The sequence below is a fragment of the Mercenaria mercenaria genome, chromosome 11, assembly GCF_021730395.1.
Source record: "Mercenaria mercenaria strain notata chromosome 11, MADL_Memer_1, whole genome shotgun sequence".
Taxonomy (NCBI): Eukaryota; Metazoa; Mollusca; class Bivalvia; order Venerida; family Veneridae; genus Mercenaria; species Mercenaria mercenaria.
The window spans coordinates 56212127-56234938 of record NC_069371.1 but is presented as its reverse complement, the minus strand read 5'-3'; the positions used below and the strand labels follow the sequence as shown (position 1 = coordinate 56234938).

The 22812-nt window shown below is 34.5% G+C and overlaps 1 protein-coding gene across 1 annotated transcript in view; it reads left to right on the top strand.

Annotated features, from left to right (window-relative positions):
- Positions 1-660: 660 nt before the first annotated feature.
- LOC123531007 (uncharacterized) overlaps positions 661-22812 on the top strand; it is a 39885-nt gene continuing 17733 nt past the window's right edge. Inside the window, exons 1-10 of the mRNA XM_053517488.1 lie at positions 661-927; positions 2718-3003; positions 3403-6603; positions 7199-7286; positions 7867-8671; positions 12616-12797; positions 13649-13759; positions 14035-14265; positions 14663-14826; positions 22503-22694. Of these exons, the coding sequence (XP_053373463.1) occupies positions 8621-8671; positions 12616-12797; positions 13649-13759; positions 14035-14265; positions 14663-14826; positions 22503-22694 (931 nt within the window). The 5' untranslated portion in view covers positions 661-927; positions 2718-3003; positions 3403-6603; positions 7199-7286; positions 7867-8620. The remainder of the gene's footprint in view (positions 928-2717; positions 3004-3402; positions 6604-7198; positions 7287-7866; positions 8672-12615; positions 12798-13648; positions 13760-14034; positions 14266-14662; positions 14827-22502; positions 22695-22812) is intronic.

Sequence of the window (22812 nt, the reverse complement as noted above, 5' to 3'; positions counted from 1 at the left end):
CTTTTTTAATCGACAGTAACATGCGCTAGCAATTAGTGATGTAAATATGTATGATATGAATATTGACAGCCGATCAGCTGTGTCTGAAGGTAATTACCCAGGATGACAAGAACAGTTGTCGCATCTTAGTCATAATAGTAGGTGTCAATTTGATCACGTTTTCAATTGTATCGATTCAATACTTTTTTACTTCACTAGAAAAAAAACAGTATCTCTTTTGTTGTTATGGTAACAGTTTTATGTAAGGATATTTGTCCAATTTTCACTCGGAAAAGAATTAAATAAATTTAATAAATCGATAAAAATAATATTCGCAGCACATTTCATTGATAAATAGAAAATAGATAGATTATCTTTTATATATGAGTAGCACATATATTTATTTTACATCTGAGTTTTTGCTCGAAAACCACCGTGTAGAGTTTTTATTTCTTTTTAAAAGTTGCGAATTTTCGTTAACAGTGATCAACGCTGTTAATGTATGCACGTCATGTATTATACATCATTTTTTATTGTAAACATTTGTCTTATTGCGTAATTAATAGCATGCTTTTCTCATGTACATATTATAAATGTTGTCACATATTATTATGTATTCGATACTATTTCCTTATATACGTAGGGTGTTAAAGTGTTTTTCTGCGGAGTTCTACCAAGAAAATGGGAAACAAAGGTATTAAATTATTTTAGTATTAGAGAAAACTTAAATTTTACATGTTGGAGTATTGATTACTTCCTGTTCGTAGCAAAACAAGTCAACCGGACTTTTTAATCACCTGAATGAGTACGAAGTTATATTTAGATTAACCATTGACGTATGTAGTAATCTCCCAATATAATTTACATAAAAGGTTAAACATTATTTTGAACTAGGCTTTGATATACCTGTTTGAAAACTTTGAAGGAATAAAACTCGACAGTTTAGAGGTTAGTTTTGATATACTTTTTATACCAAGGATACATCTTTTCTATCATTTTAATGTTTATATACACATTTTATCATGATTCGTATATAGATACATACAATCCGATAAGTGTGTTTACAGCTATTATGGCAACGTATAAAGGGAAAGGTATGTATAAAAGTATAAATAACAAATGATCCAAATATATACTACCCGAGTGAAAACTATAATCGTGTTGATACTAAAACAAACTGAAAGAAAGATGCTATTTCTGCTTACTGAGAAAATAACTATAACTTCCTCTTCTTAACCTTCTAAGAAACTACAAATGTTAGTCATTAAAATTAAGTAGACACGATCCGAAGACCACACCTTTTATTTAGAAAAAAAAGTTTTCAGTGTATGAAATGATTGAATGTCTTGAATAAAATCCAATATATACACGAGAGGGGATCCAACATATGTATTCCCAAATGGGCACCGCTTAAAATTATATGTTGTGCTTCCGGTAGTACATATGTGGTAAACATTTCGCAGAAAAATACGTGAAATTTTTATTTGTGATTGAATATTGTGAAAATGACATTGTTTTGCCAAAAAATCGCGATGCAGTGCCACCGAGTAAACATTACCTAGCATGTAAGTGCATTTACCTTACCTGTATTTGTAGAAATGACGGAGAAAAACGTATCCTCCGTGAAGCGGTATGACTGAAAAATAGCAACATTTTTATCAACAGGTGGAAATATGTTGTTTTGTTGCCCTGCGCCTGCTTATTTTGCCCTCGCAAACTTCCGTATGCTAAATCTCATCCTGAAGAAAAAATATTTGGCGATCACTTTGCTAGAAATATATTTTTGGGCGAAAAACCGAATGGGATACATATGTTGTATATGGGTTACATATGTGGTGCATTAGATTTTTTTTAGAATGAGCTTAAATGGCACCTGGATAAAGAAACGAACAGGAAATACGTGCCAAGTATATGTCACATCAGTCCAAAAATTATATACATTGTATGGAAGTGATAACTTATAAACGAGCACAGCTGTAAGGTTATATTATATGTATTAAACACATATTCTTATTTCAATTTTAAAGAAAAATCATTTCTAGCCAAAATCTGGAGGTCATGCAGTGCCTTTAACACCAGAACCATCGACAGCAGAGTGAAACACGTGATCACAAATTAGTTAATTATCAAAACAATAGAAAGTACACCAAATCAGTAATGGTTGAGGAATGCACCCGACTTCCAAATGCTCGCATATTAGTTTATACTAATTTGTTTGAGCTCGACTGTAATATAAACTTTAATGTGCATGAACTTAGCCAGAGCAGCCAGGGTTAGGGTTAGGGTTAGTGTTAGGGTTGGTTTCTGGCTACTCTGGCTGTTCTGGTTGCTCTGGCTAAATTCTCACAAACTTTAAGCTTATTTGAACCACTCTCTAGTCTAAGCTCGATTGTGATAAAAGCTTTAAGCTTATTTGAACCACTCTCCTGTCTAAGCTTACTTGAACCACTTTCAAGTCCGCTTCCCGGAAATACCAGTACAGGTGTCATATGAAAAGTCATGGTCGTGACCCCAGTAGGGCTCGAATCCACGAGCCCTGGGTTGAGCGGCCGACACCTTAACCACTAGACCACCGCTACTTTCGGAACTGCATGCGGATAACAATAACGGTTGTTCATTTTGATAATAAAAAGTACACCATATCAGTAAAATTCATTTGAATCTTAATGTTACGGTCTTTATTTTAATCAAAACATGTAAGATTAATTTAATCAATCAGTATTTTTCTTTGTGTACAGCAATGTCGCAGCCACAAAACTACGGGGAACCTCCACCTCCATATGCTCCCTACGGTGGTGGCGGAGGTGGCGCGTACCCACCTCCTCAACAAGGTTACCCACATCCACACGGAGGATACCCACAGAACTACCCCGGTGGGTATCCACAGAATCAACAGCCTGGGGGCTACGCACAGCCAGGTTACGGTCAACAGCCAGGTTACGGTCAACAGCCTGGCTACGGTCAACAACCCGGGGGATATCCATACGGATACGGACAGACAGTTGTTGTAACTCAGCCTAACACGTAAGATTATTGCAAATTCCTCGTTGTTTAGATCTATTGCATGATACCATGTTAAATCACACGTGTCGTTCTCGTGCCGTCACGAAACTAATATGATCGTATAAAAACTTTAAACGGTATATATTTATCTGTCTTCAGAAAGTTCCTCGTCCAATTGCAATTCTGGACTCATTGGCGCACTTTTGTCCAAGTCTTACAATGTTTTTGTTACAAATGTTATAAATCGACGGACAATCTAGTTTAACATCTTTCGTGGTTTTTTTTTTGTTCAGTGAACAGCGCCAGCAGAGAGCAACTTTGGTCAACTACTCAATAGATTTGGCTTAAAGCTGTATAGTTAGTGATGCTTCTTTTAATAAAAGTCAACGGCCTTGAAGAAATACTATCTGTATTTTACAGAGTACAGCAACCACAAAGAAGCCGAGACAAAGACCGCTCCACTGAATGTTGTTTACTGGCCGCGTTAGCGATAGTGTGTTGTTGCTGTCTCATGGACTAGGTACCAAGAAAACGGAAAGGTTATTGTGGTGTCTCTAACATCTTCAGTGAAAATACATTGTCTGTTTCCTCTTTTGTGAAATAGATTTGAACAAGGAAACAACTGTAACAACAATTTGGTAACATTTATGGAGACGACAATGATAAAAATATCAGCACTAATATTTAATCCAAAAAGGCCAAGAATATATATTTCACATGGTGCTTTTTACTTTAAATGCCACTTTGATCTGATTTTGTTTTTGCAAATATAAACTTTTTTTTTAAGTTTAATTGTTTTCATTTGTATTGTTATATCAATTTTAAGTAATCGTTTATGTATTTATCTTTCCTTTTGATATGTTCGATAATTAAACATTTACTTGATCGATTACCAAAAATCATTTGCTTAAAAATGAAATTGCAAACTGCTTTCAGACGAACTTATTTTTCACAATTACAATGAACAGTTCCTTTATTTTGTGTTTTGCTACCCTGAAAATTAAACTGAAAACAACAACGACAACAACAACAACAAAAAACAACATAAGTATTCTTTTTCAGTTGTTAAGAATCATATAGTTTTTGGTTTGATACATATTTCATATCTTTATATATTTGTTTTTCTTTCATTTTAGTTGAAAACGAAATCCGTTCACGACAATGTATTTTTGTTTTATTTCCTCCCATTGTTTTCTTGAAGATCTATACTTATTTAGAACTGGTAGAATCTTTCATTAGTTGTAAGAGTAGAGTCATGGTTGAAACGATTTAGTAATGTTTTAGCATGTGTCAAATTTAGACCAAATTTGTCCATGTCTGTGTTCTTTGATGTTACAGATGGAGTAAAACAAGGCGATCTATTATCTCCCATATTATTTACACTGTTAACTGTTATCTTTGTACTTACGTATTATTTGCTATTGCTGTTGTTATTCTTTCTACAGATCTCTCTTAACTGGGTGATATAATGCTATAAAAAGCGAATGTCGTTTGTGTAAACAATGTAGCCGTTCTCGTCTGTTGTAAGATATTGATGTTCGCAATGGCTGTTTTGGGCCAGTTTCACGACCTTGATTAAATTAAGTCTCGCATATGCTGTCGGCATAAGGGAGACTATTTGTAGTTTAATATTGTCAAATACTTGAGAGATGCTAAGAAGTTTTGAACTGACACCTTGTTGCAAAGACTGTTTCTTAATGTGTAAATAAATATATGTTCACCAATATAATTGCTTATTGTACATATACATTTGCCCTTTTTTATTATATTGTTAAAGTTTAGCCGATTTGCTAGAAATAGAATTTAAACTATTGTGTTCGCTTTATTGTTTGTCACCATTCCAATTGTCGTGTATACATTTGCTAGTAACTCTTGATTTTTGCATCCGATTAAATGAGAGAGACGAATTACTAACCAAACTAGAAAACTCTTATTTCATCATTTAATAAATTGACTATCCACGATTAGCGGGAAAACAACGTATAAGTGGTAACACTGTCTTTATACGAAACTATGACACGTGAGCCCTCGCCCCTCCAAATGAAATACTTACTTTAGGGTAGGAGTCCTGTGTATGAGCGTTTTATATCTGCAGCGTCTTCTGTTCCTTGCACTACCCTCCTGCTAAAGTTTGCAACTTCCCTGACACCAGCTAAAGCGGAATCGTATTAAAGTTAAAGGACCGAAAATATAACAGCAATGAGGTTAGTACAGGAAGAGTATATACAGCCGCCACACGGCAGTTACACACTGCTCTCATGGTTAATAAAGTCTTGAGAAGAGGTACATAATTATGTTGATGTATATAAACTATTTATTATATTTCGGTTTTTGTAAAAAAAAAAAAAAAAAAAAAAAAACTCAAGCCCGCCCACTTAGCTCAATAGAGAGAGCGCAGATCTACGGATCGTAGGGTCGTGAGTTCTTGAGTTCTCCGTGACAATTTCATAAAAGACATTGTGTCTGAAATCATTTGTCCTCCACCTCTGATTCATATGGGGAAGTTGGCATTTACTTGCGGAGAACAGGTTTGTACTGGTACAGAATCCAGGAACACTGGTTTTATAGATAAACTGCCCGCCGTTACGTCACTGAAATACTGTTGAAAACGGCGTTAAACCCAAAACAAACAAACAAACAAAGTTGAATGTTCCTAAGTAACTTTGTTTCATAGCACTTCAGACACTGCACAATTTATATTCATTTACAATATTCCAGTCTTATTACAAGTAAAACTGTAATATACTTATCTACATTCTATAAACCATATTATTTGGCCTGACTACTTTGTCATGTTTTTCTTTGGTTTAATAAGGCATAATTATTTCTGTTTTTGTTTGTTAATAATTTGCAAACATTTTTTCACAACTTCTGACTACAATGGAAGAAATAACCATTTTGTAAGTGAAATATTTCCAATATATTACAGTAATTATTTTGAAAAATGTCCATTATTGAAACATAACAATGAACAGACAACAAAGATACGTCGCATTTTCATACTAATCCATAGATACAATAGGTTTGGATCTCAGTTTAGTTTCAATGTGTTACCATATAAAATATTACAAGTTCAGACTGTCTGAAATTTCGGAATTTACTTATTACAATTAAAATTGGATTGTAAATACCATTTTTATTCTGAAATAGTTTTATACATTTCTACACGGACATAATAATTTTCACGAAAACTGTTACAAGTGGATAAATAATTTTTCCATATGCGAAATATTTCACATAATCCAAATATAAAGATTTTTTTATTCCATGTACATGAAACCGATGTTTATTGGACTGCAGAATCAATTAATTAACATACAAATGGAGCCCGTATCGTACAATGATAACAATTTTGATGTAAACATACGTGTTACATTATATACTCTTACCATTTCTTGATTTTTTCTTGCAATAAAAGACAAAACTGTGAAAGTATTACATACTCATGATATACAGAGAGTTTCTGCTGTGTTAAAAAGTTGTATTTTATCATGTCACGCAAGCTTGAAGACTTCGTGCAACTGATCTCTCGCGATTCTACAGCACGAGATAATATTGATATTGGAAGTTACGTAACTTGGTTACGGAGACGGAGTACTCTGCTGAAGACTGTCGACACTTGTAAGTTTACTACCCACTTATTATTTCACGTTTAACTCCTTTTACTTGCATGCTTTCAAAATATTTCTACGCTGCAAGACATGTCCAACTACTGGCATGTTCTTACACACGCATGTTGTTAAATGTTCCTTTTTGTAGCCGAAACAGGAAACACTATTCAACGAATACTTCAACATTTATAGCGTAACTTAAGTCATCATTTACATATTTTATGGTATTTCTGAAGAATCGTTTTAGAGAACTGTTTGTTTATACATCCCCCCCCCCCCCCCTCTATTTTGAAGAAACCTTGAAGTTCATATTTCTCACATGCACTTACTTCCTGTAAAAGCAAGTTATACGCATAACAGTCACTTGGGGGCAGGAAAAACTCCTCCCCTGCTTCTGCCAACTGTTAATTAATATCCCTTCAGCTTTTTAAAGGCATAGGTAGATATCATAGATCATTTCTTATTACAATGTCAGCAAGTTTAAAAATGCTCTATGTACCATCAATTTTCATTATACTATAACTGTCGAGTCCGCTTCTCGTAAAATGCAAATTACACGTGATTTGAGTGGGCAAAGGCGTCACCAAGTTTCCCGTTCATTTCAGCTGCAGTTATAGAGATAATACGTCAGTGCAAATATATGACCGCATCCAGGGATGACATTATTTTCCAGCAAGGGCTGGCCCGTCAACAGTAAGTCGCACGCCTTGATTTTAGCCTCTGGCAGTTGAAATTTCTCAAATCAGTTAAACATTTTGTCATAATTTCAGTAGCATTTGTCGAGCCCGCTTGCGGTGAGCTCGATATAGTCACCACTTTCGATGTATGTGCGTACGTCCGTGCGTGCGTGCGTGCGTCCGATTTTGTCCGGACCATAACTTTGGCATGCATGGACCAATCTTGTTTATATTTGGCATGAATGTTTACCTTAATGAGAAGGCGTGTCAAACCCCATGTTCCTATCTCAAAGGTCAAGGTCACAGTTTGAGGTCAAAGGTCAAATTGAAGTTTGTCCGGAGCATTTCTTCTTGCATGGTGGGATTTTGATGTAACTTGGCATGAATGTTCACCATTATGAGACGGAGTGTCATGCGCAAGAACCAGGTCCCTAGGTCCAAGGTCAAGGTCGCACTTGACAGCTGGCGGGCTCGACATTCTGCCCGTGGGCATACTTGTTCTAAATCTTGCAGAATAACACATTTTTGGTATATCGTTTCAATATCAGTTACACCGTAACGTTTTTATCACCGCGTGTATTTTATCTTTCATTTAGGAGTAATCCATTGAAATTCTTTATTCTTCTGCGCGGCTCAGTGTCAATTTTCGTCAATCCATTCCTGACAGAAGGGAAGTTGCGACGCAGGTCAACCAGTTCATTGGAGAGAGTATTGACGGCCGTCTCATCACAAGCAAGACTTTTGGGGACACCAAAATCAGCATCTTCGAAGAGAACCGCACATTCGCGCATGTCTCAACCGTACGCGACACTCACAGAACAGCCGGAAACAGATGTAAGTGATGTGGAATCTGATGGAAGCGAGACAAAGGAAAAATCTGACGAAAATGTCCCTACTGAAGCTAATCAAACACCAAGTGCTACATCTACCCCTATAGATGTTGTAGCCCAAAGTCAGATTCTCCCCCCTGATTCGAGTCCACATTCGCGAGCGTCGAAACGTTCCCGGAAATCCACACCACGGGCTAAACTCGGAAAATTTGTAGTGAAATGTGGCAAGTGTTTATCTTTCACAACTAGAACATCTGTGCAACATTCTTGGTCGTATTTCATAATCAGTTTGTATGCATTTAAATGAATTCATGCTTGACTTTAAAACTGAATGACAGAATAATTATAGTTCATATAATTCAATGGCACATTATTGGTTTAAACAAAATAATTTCCATTTGAAATAAGCAGAAATTTATTTTCGATTTTTTTTTTATTTTCAGAAAAGGGGAAACATTTTGATGAAGAGTCGCTGCTGAATGATAACGGACAATATAATGCGTCTGTCATAGCGGATGAGATGTTAGATATAATGGTTATTGACAATGACACCTTTGACAATTATATCAGGGTAGGTTAATAAAGATATGTTAGAGAATGCTTAGTAGTTTACATTGAATTTTTCTGCAAACGATGAGTTAGCCCGTTTCAAGAGTTCCAAGATATTGACAAAGGTTCAGAAAATGCGTATCGAACAGGAAATTCAAGGACTAATCGTGTAAATAGACTTGGAAGGCCCGGGGCTTTTTCGCACAAAATTGACATTGTTAGCCATAGCTTTTACTGTCATTTTAGCAGAAAACGGTATTGAAAGCTATCTTTATACTTATAAAATAAATAAGACACACATAGAATTTAATTTTCTTATCCGGTTGTTCAAACTTGCCCCACCGGCCTTTACTTGGCCGGGTAGAGGGGCGGGGAGAGAGGTGGGTGTAAATTGAAACTATAGCTGGAGCAAGTCGAAACATTAATTTTTCTCCCTGAATACATACAGAAAAAGCTATAAATGTCTAGAGGTGATAATTTTCAAAAATATGAAAAATAATAAAACATAGATCCTGATGAAGGGACACATGGACATTCTGGCTTTAGGCTATTTCGGGTCAAAAATTAACCTTCTTCTTCGCAGATTTATATAGATGTCACAAGTACACAACTCATGAATTTAGACAGCCCACGCAGTTACAGAAACTCAAGTCATATGTTTAAGTATTTAGGACATACAATATATATAAAGTCGGATTGTTATCCGTTGTTAAACACTTTACTTAATGTATGCCTCTATCCAGTGCAGTGACACTAGTTTCACGATGAACATTTGTGTTGCTATGAAACCTTAGTTTATTTATGTAACAAATATTATATGAGAAGTGTACTTTCTGTAGTAAAATGTACACATAATTCATGCTTCAAATACAGTTTTCATTGAGGGAAGTGTATTTGTATCTTAATGCTAACCTATATTCCAACAAGAGCTGAATGTATGTTATATAATTTTAATAATGTAGCTGAATATACATATATACGACCTATTCGAGATTTCGTGTTTCGCCATCGTGGTCTCGTGCTTCGCCAACGTGGTCTCGTGTTTCGCCATTGTGGTCTCGTGCTTCGGCATCGTGGTCTCGCGCTTCGCCATAATGGTTTCGCTCCCCGAGCACGGTCATAATCAGAGATAAGGCGGCGGTCCTTACGGAAAAATATATTAGTCCGTGGCAAATTGTCCGAAAATATGAGTTTGTAAAATTTTCTTTTGCAATATTTTGTGAAGTTATAGTTTTCTGAAAGTTCAAACACGCAGTCTATAGCTTTGTCATTCGTTTTCAATAGAACGGACATAAACGAAAGATAACGCATGAAGCATGTTCAGGATTACACCCGGATGCGATTTTATTCCTTGGTTAGTTCCGCAAACTAATAAATGCGCAAAACAAATTCTTGTACTTACATAACAAGATAAATATGTTCAAACAAGAAAAAAATATTGCATCTACAAGCATAGACACTCAGTGGGGTCATGATTGCATTCCTCCCATTTGATCTTGCAAACAAGAAGACCTGTAGTATCGGTATCTTTCAGCATACAACGAATTGATGAGAGGTAAAATTATAGATCATGTTTTAGTGCAATTTCAGCATGTTTAAAAATCTAAATGCATTTTTACTCTCACTTCTCTTCTGAAACTGACATTTAACTTTTGAATTATCACTTATTTATCAGTCCTTGGTACCATTTCGTCAAGTGTTACCAGTCCTGACAATCTGGTATTCTGGTGTCAACCATTGATACAAGGACCACAACCTTGCGCTGGGCACCCGTTCTATCGTACACACACCGGGTACCAAAATTAATACATGCCGTTTCATATAGTAAGGTAGCAGGGTACACTTCGAATTTTGGCCCCCGTCAATACTTTTAATAATTAGAACTTCGTGGTTTTGGATGTCTATAAATTAAGGTGAGACATAGTGATTGTTAATTCTTTAGAAAATTTAAAGCCGATACATGTAAAATTTTGATGTCAGTTGTAAAACTAACTGCTGCTAGCTTTTTATGAATCGATGAGTCACCTTGGCGCGGGAAATTCAAATCACGGGAGGGTTCGTGCTTGTTGATTGATACTCAGCAACAATTTTTGCTATTTTGTGAAAAAAAAAACGAGCTGGATGAGCCCCATTCCGTTTATATCCTGTAGTTCAGTAGGGACTATTAAATTAAGAAATGCAGTAAAATTGGGCATTGTTCCTGCAGCGGGATCATTGCAGGCTGTTCAAAAAGTGCAAAATTGATGATTTTGGTATGCTATTTTTAATGGATGGTGTAAAACTTTCGTTTTGATAACTTTCCATATTCTTGTATGAGAGTCCTGATCTTGCCATTAATTTAAAGCACAAAACATGCACGTACTTTATAAAATTGCCAAACTGATTCTGCTCATCAGGGAAGGGCAATATTGCGACTCGCTACATGTAAGCCTAAGTGTACCCTGCTACCTAACAGTTCTCGAGAAGTAGTTTTTATGCCCCCACTTTGGCGGGGGTGGGTGGGTATAGATTTGCCCTTGTCCGTCCGTCCGTCCGTCCGTCAATCCGTCCGTCCGTCCGTCCGAGAATGTTGTGTCGCGCCTAGCTCCAAAAGTATTTGACTCACAAAACTTTACAGAAATGTTGGTCAGCATGTGTAGTTGTGCACCTGGGGTTTCGCGTCCGGATTCATTCAGTCCTGTAGGAGTTATGGACCCTGACTTAGTTAAAAATTGGTCATTTTAATGTTGTGTCGCGCGTAGCTCCAAAAGTATTTGACCTAGAGTCACCAAAATTTACAGGAATGTTGGTCAGGATGTGCAGTTGTGCACCTGGGGTTTCGCGTCCGGATTCGTTCAGTCTTGTAGGAGTTATGGCCCCTGACTTAGTTAAAAATTGGTCATTTTAATGTTGTGTCGCGCGTAGCTCCAAAAGTATTTGACCTAGAGTCACCAAAGTTTACAGGAATGTTGGTCAGCATGTGCAGTTGTGCACCTGGGGTTTTGCGTCCGGATTCATTCAGTATTGTAGGAGTTATGGCCCCTGACCTAGGAAAAAATTTGTGTCCTTTGTCATGTAGTGGGGGCATCTGTTTCCCATGGACACATTTCTAGTTATTATCTGTTTTAATGAAGTTGAAAGCGTATCGAGTTGGTACCCGGCTCTGTAGGCCTATAGGTATCGCCTAGTATTAAAGCCTTTGGAGCGTAAAATAACAAAAGAATAATCAGATTAAGTTTATATGGAACTTTTCCGGTGGAAACAGTTATTCCTTGGTAGCGCACTCCGATTTGGACGTTCACATCTCTAATTCGATTCACAGGCGCGTATTTTCTTTTTACTTTCAAACCGTACTAAAGTTAATATTTTTCAGCTGCTACGAAGACAACTTGTATTAATTAATTTGGTTGCAGCCTTTTGGTCATTTTAAGTTAAAAAAAGGCATGACATTATGTTAAGTTTATACTCGAAAGCTTCAAGCTTAAAGGAACCACTCTCGAGTCCGCTTCCTGGAAAAATCAGCACTGGTGTCATATGAGAAGTCATGATCGTGACCCCATTGGGGCTCGAACCAACGACTCTGTATTGTGCAGCCGATACTTTATCCACATTTAGTTAAAATACAAATCGCCTTTATATGACATAATCAAGTAATGCTTTTTGATGCTCTCCTGTTAGTTCAGTACTGAATGTTTTTACAGAAACTGTCCATGTCTTGAAACACCTGCATGCTTATATGCAAAACTTTAACCCGAAATTCTGAGTGAAAACGAGCATAATTCTGACAAAATAATGAAAAAGCAGCTTGTTAGTTTGTTGGCTGAAAGGAAGCATTACCAAGAATAATGAACTCACTTTATCATTACATAGAAAGCACGGTCCTCATTAGAAACTAAACGTTAAAATGTCACTAAAGCATATAATAATGTAGTTATGGCACCAATTATCCTTCATAAGTGGTGATTGTTCATTTTGTTTTTATTATAGGAGCACCATGAGAAGGAGGTGATAAACATGTCAAACTTTGTTGACATTCATCCGTTTTTTAGTAAACTTCCGCCTCAGTCACGTGGCATGCTGCAGATAAGTTTGAAGAGCCAACATTTTCTTGCGGGTTCACATATTGTTAAACAGGGAGATGCTGTAAATAGACTGATATTCCTCATAAGGTCAGAATTCATATTACTTGGACATGCCTTCAGATAAAAATTAACTAATTCATTAAGAAAAAAAGAAAAACAACAAAAACAACAGTTATTGATACAAGTTAAAGCATAGCAAAAGTTCCTTCTAGGGCATATCTATATAAATATAAAATGATCATCTTGTAAAATTTTGGTTGCAATGTCTGTTTTATACTGCCAAAAAATATCAGGTAAGTATTTACGCTAGTTATTTAACATATATTGTTAAATCCAACAACAAATTAAATCTGTTACCTCTTTCAGTAGAGTAAATACGGCAATAAGACATTGGCCCGGTCATTCTATTATGATTCGATGTGTGAATTCGTTGCACATAATTAGAGGGTCGCAATGGGGTTTGTTTTCACATATTAACCATGCATTTGAAGGTAACGATAATATTTGGTTGTTTACATTTAAATTTGCTGATATTTGTCTATCTGGTCGACTGAATGTACATATGTTATGTTCTTCAAGAATGGAGGAAATAAAAGAATCAATTAATCATCCTCGGGTTTAGTATTGTGTAATCCATGGAGTCGCCTCAATTGAGAAAGAATAATTTAACGTGAGAGGTTATTTCTAAGGTCACCGAGTTTAACTGGCCAGCTTGTAATTACAACAGCTTTTGATATCAGTAGCTCAGTCAAGTGTGACTTATTGAATTAAGATATTCCTTCTCAAGAGAAGGAATAATAAGATAAGTCAGTATTGTTCAAGCAGATATTGTATTACGTATGATTTAAATCTCTAAGCTAAGTTCTTTCAATATCATATGAAATCTTATAAGGGTGACTAACGCTATAGAACCGGATAAATATATCGTTTTTTTTCAGTGGGAGTGCAGAGGTGATCATCGAGCCAGGTAAACATCGTTACCAGTATCCGGAGTTATGGCCCTTTGAAACCAGTTCAGACGTTTACTATAACGAATGCGAATGGCTTCGGTAATATCATCTTATAGACATATTTAATCAACTGTATAATTAGAAAATGTTTTAATAATAATCCACATTTTCGTTTATGTATCTTTCTATGAGAATTACTGTAATTGAAAGTGTGGTACTTTAAAAATGATAAACACGCCAGGAAAACAGCGGAGAAAAAAGTTAAACAGTTCGCATGATAAACGTTTGTTTAATAATTTATCCATGGGCAGTTAACATTTTTTCCATGAAAAAAAAGTAATATGAAATATTAGTTGTGTTTATACTCATACTAGTGAATCAAGGAGACGCGTGTACCGACGGAAGTACGAGTATGCAGGAGAAGTGTCAAGACGGACCCTTCATAAAAAGAGCAAGGCCAAGCGGACGGAAATTAGTGTATGTGCCGTACAGAACCGAGAAATAATAGGCATTACGGAAATTATACTTGATCTTCCAACATATACTAGTAGTCTCAGGTGCCTACATGACTGTGAAGTGTATACGCTTCATCTCAAACCCTTTAGGTAAGAAACATTAGTCCTAGACACCCAGTATAACTACATGACTGTGAAGTGTATACGCTTCATCTCAAACCCTTTAGGTAAGAAACATTAGTCCTAGACACCCAGTATAACTACATGACTGTGAAGTGTATACGCTTCATCTCAAACCCTTTAGGTAAGAAACATTAGTCCTAGACACCCAGTATAACTACATGTATATACAACAGCACGTTCTTCTTGATTTCTAGAGAGAAAAAAGGAAAAGTTGAAATCATTACAAAGTATTGAAACCTGTGAATATGCGCAAATCTCATCTGAATCTTAATGGAAACAAAACAGTTCTGTTTTAAGAAATACAAATATGATATATGATAGAACTTCCAGAAGTATCACAATTAATTAGAACTATTGATTATAGGAGGCTGATAAAGAGAAAACACCCTGAAGTAATGGATTTGATAAGAGCGTATGTTCTGATGAAACTTAAGTTCCGGTTGGACAACAGTATTGGTGATCAAGTACCGTTGATAAGAAGTCTTTACAATAAAGTTGAAAGTCTTGTTAGGGAACAGTCATCTAAAGGTAAGAGAAACAAAAAGAACATTTTTGCTGAATGATTGCGTATATTCAAATGTTGTTTTTTTTTTTTACCTATCTTAAACATGGTCAGTTATATACGTTGCCCACATTCTTGGTAGACATGTCATTTTTTAACATTAAACTACGTTGTCAGAATTTTAACGATGCAAAAGTTTATAAAGTTCCTAGCAGATGTTTAATGATTTAAAGAAGTAACGGATGGTAGCTCGCTCAACCCGTTCACAGACAGATTTAACTCGGCCTCATAATATTCTTAATGCGTCGTTATCCTGTCTGAATACAGTCAAAATAAAATACTAAGTTTGCAATACGTTTCTAAACAGTTCTAAGATTCTCAATACGCTCCGCTCGTTTTTAGTACGTTTATTACGTTTGTTCGCAGTTCCTACAACAATTCAACACGATAGGGTATAAATACAGGCCGTTGCCGGACAGGTTCAACATTTGGGCACAAGGTTTAGCCGGAACCATGAATAATATTGTAGCTCTGAACACAATAAAAGTTTGTTCCATGCATTTTTGGGGTGGAAGAGACATAGTCGTCAGAGGGTGCAGGGGATAAATTATGACGCTCATCCTCTCGACTTTTACGTTCAGGGGCTGGCTCAGGAGGCTCTGTATCAGCTTGTTGTGTAGGAGCTATGAGACGTTGGGTCTTTGACTGCTTTAACTGGCTCCGCTTTTCATTGGTGGCATATTGATACTTGCAAATTGCTGTGGATTATTTTTATCTTTAGAGGTTGAAGAAACAAACGATAATGAGAACTGGACAAAACGTGATGGCTTTTAGTAGCCGTCGGGTCAGAACGTGAACGCAATTTACGTTCTGAACGTACTAGGGACGAGATGAGGACGTAATCAGAACAAGGTAAACTGTAAACTCGGAACGAAGTAGGACTACTGGTAGTTACAAACTGCTTTAGTCTGACTACAGACGGGCTTTGACTGCTTACAAACAGAGTCCACATGATGTGCACGGCAAATGTTTTCCCAAACCGAACTTACTATAAACGGACTTAAGAAGGAATAAAGACGCGATGAGCGTATCTAGGACTGTTTATGAACTAATTGCGTCAGCATTACGTATATTATCAACGTTCAAGCCAGATCGCAGCCCGTTTTACGATTTTAGGACATGTTGCGACGTTTAGAGAATAAGTTTGGTGTGATGGGAGCATTACCACCGTTATCAGGACTGAAAACCACACCTTATTAATTACCACCAAGAATATAAAACTACACGTTTGGTCATCATCGCCCTCAGTTATTTCGATGTGACTCTAAACCAAACAAAAACAAACAAAAACAGTTCGCTCGTATTTCACCAAAATGAGTCTGAAATGATTGAATTTTGTATGAAAAAAGAACAATTTCTTTGATAGGTATATAACCCCTTAAAAGGATTTGTCGTTTACGATTTTGTCACAACACGGTCTTTATCAATGAAACATAACGATAAAAATTATGCACCGGACATCATGCGGGTATTTGTCGTCATAATTGACATCCTAATGTTCTCTGAAAATATACCTGAACGAAAGCTATGTATACTAGTATCTGACTGTTAAAAATGTTATGTTGTTATGTTAAGCCACTGTTTATTAAAAAACTGACAAATCCTTTCTTCCTGTGTTAAATAAATATTTTCATTAACTTACAAGTCTATACTAGTCACTATATTAAATGTGGTTCCCCGTCCTGCCGTGATTCAAATTCAAAGTGGCTGCCAATTTTTGTTCACCGAAATGCATGCAAATTATTTTCTTTGTGTTTTCAATTTTTTATTTCACTTTAGAACAAATTAAACAATTAACAAAATATACTATTCTATCTGACAATACAAAGAGAAGATTATTCAGTTATATATATCTATAGTTTTGAACTAAACGTTGTAACAATGACAGACAGTAATAGAAATAAAGGACATGCATTTTGTTTTTGTTCTAAAATGTTTTTCTATATGATGAATAATGGAAAATGATGATAAATGAAATGAAATGATGAGGGAGTGTCGTGAAAAAGGAGAGGGGGTGTGTGGGGAGGGGGGTGGGGGAGGGGTTGGTGTGTGTCTCTATTTGTAATATAATGTAAAAATACAAAGAGTAATCAGAGTAGAGTATTTGTTTTGCTCACAAATTATATATATATATATTATATATTTGTACATTGTATTTGGTACTGTTTATGCAACATCAAGAAATTCTTTCCATTTCGCATTAAACGTGTCCGTTTTATTCTTTATACTTGCAATTGTATATTCTATGTTTATTCTGTATTGAAGATATACTCTGAATAATTCAAAGCTTGGTGGAGATTTGTTGTATTTGCTTTTAACAATAAAATATTTTGCTAAAATTAGAATAAAATTAATAATTTTTTGTTTGCGTTTCCCAATGTTTCCATAGAACCCTAGTGAAATAGTTTTGAAGTTAAAAGGGATATCTGCGATACTTTTTCTTGAAAGATATGTCTTAATATCACTCCATAGGGTTTGTATTGATTGGCATTCCCAAAACATATGTATAAATGTTTCTGGTGCCATTGAACAAAATTCACACATATTTGATGAAGATATTTTACATTTGTATAGGAATACATTAGTTGGTGCTATTCTCATTAAGTATTTATATTGAAATGTTCTCAATCTGGTATCAATTGTACTGATAATGGGATTAGTATAAATACTTTTCCAATTTAGATTGTCGTTTAAAAAAGTGTTTCCCATTTTTGACTTCGGGTATTAGTAATTTTTTTCGCCCTCACTTGTAATTGGTAGAACAGTTTATTTACTTGAGTATCCTGTTTTATTTTTGAAACCAAATATTCTTGCTGTACTATTTTATTTATGTCTTCATGTTTTAATCTCAGTTTCCAATTGGCTTTTACTCCCCCTATTATTTTATGATATAACATAAAATCACATTCTGATATATCGTAAAGATTTTTAACGAAATCGAAGGAATAGAACTTTTTAAATCTGTAGTCGTAAATGTCTTTTAAAAATAATATCCCTTTGTCAAACCATTTTCTGTAAAAGAAAACATTTCCTCTTTTATCTTTCAAGTGGTGATTATACCATAGTAGTTGATGTGAAATGATCTCATTATTTGTATGATAATTTATCCAGCACCAAGCATTCAATATTTCTTTAAGGAATTTATATTTTATGTTCATATTTTGTATATCCGTCGAATGGCAATTAAATTTGAAAAAGAATGTACCTCCTAAATTTTGAAGTTCATGTTTATATAGTATTTTCCATTGTGCATTATTTTCTTGGAGTAGTCTTTTAACCCAGCCAGCTTTTAAGGAAATTATAAAGGAATCTAAATCTATCATTTTGAGACCTCCATTTTCATAATCTTGTATAATTATATTTCTCGCTATTTTTTCTGGTTTAGCGTCTCACAGGAAGTTAAACATGCTTCTTTTTAAATCTAAAATTGTTTCGTGTGTGGGATTGCTTAAAACTGTTAATGGATAAATTAGTTTAGGAAACGCAAACGTTTTTAGTACTGTTATTTTTCCAATTAATGATAAGTTCCATTTACTCCAAGAAAGTAGTGTGTGCTTAAATTCTGCTATTTTGGGTTCTAAATTCAATTTATGTGTCTGGTTTAAATCATTCGAAAATACCATTCCTAACGTTGTTGCTTGTTCTGATGTCCATGTGAACTTTTTGTTGCTACAGAATATAACATTTGAGTGTTTCAGTGAACCAATTCTTAAAGCTACACATTTGGATACGTTCAGTCTTAGACCAGATACGTTTCCAAAATTATCCAGTGTATTTATAAGGGCTTCAAAGGATTTTCTGCTACCATCTAAAAGGAAGCTTGCATCGTCAGCGAAGAGGGTTTGTTTTGTCTCGGTATTTGACATTTTTATACCTCTAATATCTGTATTATTCCTAACAGCTGTAGAAAGGATTTCAATACATATTATGAATAGATAAGGGGATAAAGGACAACCTTGACGAACTCCCTTTTAATAGGAAAGAACTCTGACATATGTCCATTATTTGTAATGCAACTCTTAGCATCCGTATAGAAAAGTTTCACCCAATTTAAAATTGAGTGGCCGAAATCAAAATGTTTTAAACATTTAAAAATAAATGAATGGTCTAGGCTGTCAAAAGCTTTATGAAAGTCTGAGAGGAAAAATATACCTTCTTCGTCAGATTCATTTACTTGTTCTATGACGTCGAATAGAACTCGTATATTTTCGCCGATATAGCGTCCTTTTATAAATCCCGTTTGGTTATTACTTATTATTTTGAATAAAACTTTTTTTATTCTGTTGGCGATAACCTTAGTTGCGATTTTATAATCAACATTTAATAGTGAGATAGGTCTCCAGTTATTGATGTCTACTGTAGGTTTTCCTTTTTTGGGCAATAGTGTTATAATGCTTTGTTTTTGTAACTCTGTTAAATCACCATGTTCAAAAGAATAATTGATAGAGTTCACGTAGTACGTTTTTATATCATTCCAAAATATTTTGTAGAATTCTGTGGTTAGGCCATCTGATCCTGGACTCTTCATATTTTTCATATCTTTTAATGCTAGCGTGCACTCATTTTCATTTATAAGACCTTCACAAGATTGTTTCTGTTCAAAATCCAATTTGACATTGTTCGATTGGAAAAAGTCATTATTTTTAAGTATTAATTTGTCCTCCGTATATAAAGTTTCATAGAATTTCTTTATGTATTCATTTATTTCAGTTTTCTTAGTAATTTCATTTCCATTGTCTTCTAATCTATTTATTATCTTTGTTTCAGAGCGTTTTTTCTCTAGATTTGCAAAATATTTAGTATTTTTTTCTGATCCTTCTATCCATTCAGCCTTTGCTCTAATTAAAATTCCTTTCAACTTTTCATCTAATAGTTCGTTCAAAATGTTTTTATTTTTATTTAGTTCAACTGCCAGTCTTTCATCTAAGGGATTAAGGTTAATTTCATATTCAAGTTTTTTAATTGTGTTTTCTAATCTTTTTTGTTCTTCATTTTTTCTCTTGTTGTTTTTAATAGAATATTTGATTGAAACATCTCGAATCGTTCCTTTAATAAGTGCCCATAGAGTGTTTGGATTTGCTTCTGAATTCAAGTTGGCTATTTCAGTTACTGCATTTCTAATTTCTTGTTGATACTCAGTGTGTAAAATAATGCTATTGTTTAGTTTAAAATAACCTGGACCTTTTTCTTGTTTATTCTGCATTAGTTTAAAATGCACAATAGAGTGGTCTGATTGGTAGCTGGTTGAAATATTACATTTTGAAACTAAATTTAATATATTTTCTGAGACGAGAAAATAGTCCAATCTGCAGTATATAGGTGGTTTGTGATTCGAGTGCCATGTAAAAGCTTTTTTATTGCGGTTATTTATGCGCCATATATCGAACAAATCGTTGTTTTACATTATATTGTTTACTATTTTAGATCAATTATTATTTGTATCATGTCTACCATTCATTTTATCCAGATTATAATCTAAAACTACGTTAAAATCTCCGCCTATTATTAATGTTTCGCTGTTATTTTCTATTATCGCTTCTTCTAGTTTTTTAAAGAAGCTGACATCATCATTGTTCGGGTCATATACGTTAATTAAAACATATATATTCCCCATTATGTCTATTTTTAACATTTGCAGTCTGCCGATAATAATTTCCTTATATTCTATAAGTTTATATTGGAGACTTTCGTTTATGAAAATCCCAACCCCCTTACTATTACTACTGTTTCCACTTATGAACAAATCATGTTTCCATTGCCTTTTCCAATTCTCAGAATCAGTTTGTATACAGTGAATTTCTTGTAGAAAAGTTATCGAAAATTGTTGTTGTTTCAGGAACTCAAATACTTTCATTCTTTTATCTTTTGATGCAATTCCTTTTACATTATAGGTAGAAAAGCTTATGTTAGTCATTGGATATTATGGTTCGTTTAAGACATATATTAATAACTTTGCGTACTGGAAGGTGTATAGCATTGCAGAGCATTCACTGTATGATATTTTACAAAGAGGCACACACCAAAAGCGAGCGAGAGAGGATAGTGTCGGATGATTTATGATCAAATGTTGTAGGTGCGGACTGGCCATCTTAAGATTAATTATTCATTAATTAGTTCTGAAACAAACAAAAAATGTATTGAACACAATACATAGTAGATACTGCAATTGTCTAGACACAACTGATGTCTTGCATTGTATACATATACATATCTTAAGCATAGTTACTCATTAATTAGTTCTGACACAAAAATATTTGTATTGAACAAAATAGATAGTAGGTACTGCAACTGTCTAGACACAATTAATGTCTTGCATTGTATACATATACAAATCTTTAGCATAATTATTCATTAATTAGTTCGTGAATTTTTAAGTGTGTTGTTTAAAAGAAAACACCTGTATTTATTATTAACTAGTGCTTGACATAAATTTATATATAAGTTTTACTTTGCTTATAGCTGCGATAGTCTCATATTAAAAAATCAAAAACATTTCTAAATTAATTATGATGGTATATAGAGGATCCCGCTATCTATAGTACTTCGTATATTTTGTAAAATTATACATTTCATTTCTGCTACATTTTTGAAACTTTTGTTCGATTTATATTGAACAGACGCATATGTTACGAACTTCAAAAAAATAACACAGCCTAATTTTCTTGTCTTGTCTAAAAACAAAAGGAAAGACAATACTACTTTATGCGACATAAACAATATTTTCTGTTTACGAACAATAGAAGTGACTTCTTGCTGTTTCACTTTGCCTTGTTCGAAAACGAAACACAAGACAATTATGAGCATTTTGTTAACAGAAATACATGTACAAGATAAAATGTATTCTAAATGTATCTGCTATTTCTAAAAGATTCAGGTCGGTTTAACCGATGAATAGATGACTTCTAATTAATAAATGTGATAATGAAGAAAAATAGTTGTGCCTTTATATTTTCTAACTCGAACATATAAAAATGGTCATTTACTGTAAGTTACGTTTAGAACGAATATACATGCACTTTTATCAACGGCTTGTTCTAATCAGATATGCTCAACCCAAAAAAATCTATTCTAGCTCAGACATATAAATGAACATTTACTAATATTTACGTCAAAACGCATATATGATTGTACTTTTATCCACAGCTAGCCTTATCAATATGTTCAGCTGAATAATGAGTTTTACCAAACGTAATATTTAATCCCATCTATAGTAAACGTTTTTGTTAAACTCGTATTAACATCGCTACCGTTTACTATTACTTGCAAAAAATAGAGAAATAAAAAATTCAGGTACCAGCTGTTCGGTGTTCGTTGGTATGGATCTACAAAGTCAAATTATTTTCTTATGATACAGCCCTGTGGAAGACATTAGTTTAGCATTGCATTGACTTACTTTTAAAAACAAAATGACAAAATAATTGAAGATATGTTATAAGACTGCTTAAACAACGTTAACCTGTAGATTTATGTTTAAAACATCTACAATCAATGTCAGTTTAATACACCCTCAGCGGAAAAAACCCACAGATTCGAAATAGAGTAGGGCGGTATCTTTATTACTTACGCATTTTTGAATCCTCTGTAACTGCATTCACTGTTCCGAACTTTCACCAAATAATATGAAAAATCTGGTTAACTGAAGGAGTTACTACAAAAAGCAATGAAAAACTGAAAGAAAAGGAGAAGGAAATGCTCAGACTGTTGGAATGGTTCAAACTAGGTAAAGCCCCTCTGGTGAAAGACCTTGACGTACATGTTATAAAGTGGATGGAAGACATGAAAGAAAAGGCAAACGTAAGAAAAAGCGTACGTGAAAGAACGAAAGTATTCGGAGGCAAGTTTAATGACTAACTATTTTTACTGAAATAGCGAAAACAGTAATTATTGTTAAGTATGATTAATGTTTTCCCTTAGATTTTTCTATGGGAAAACATCTGTCTGCTTTTAATACT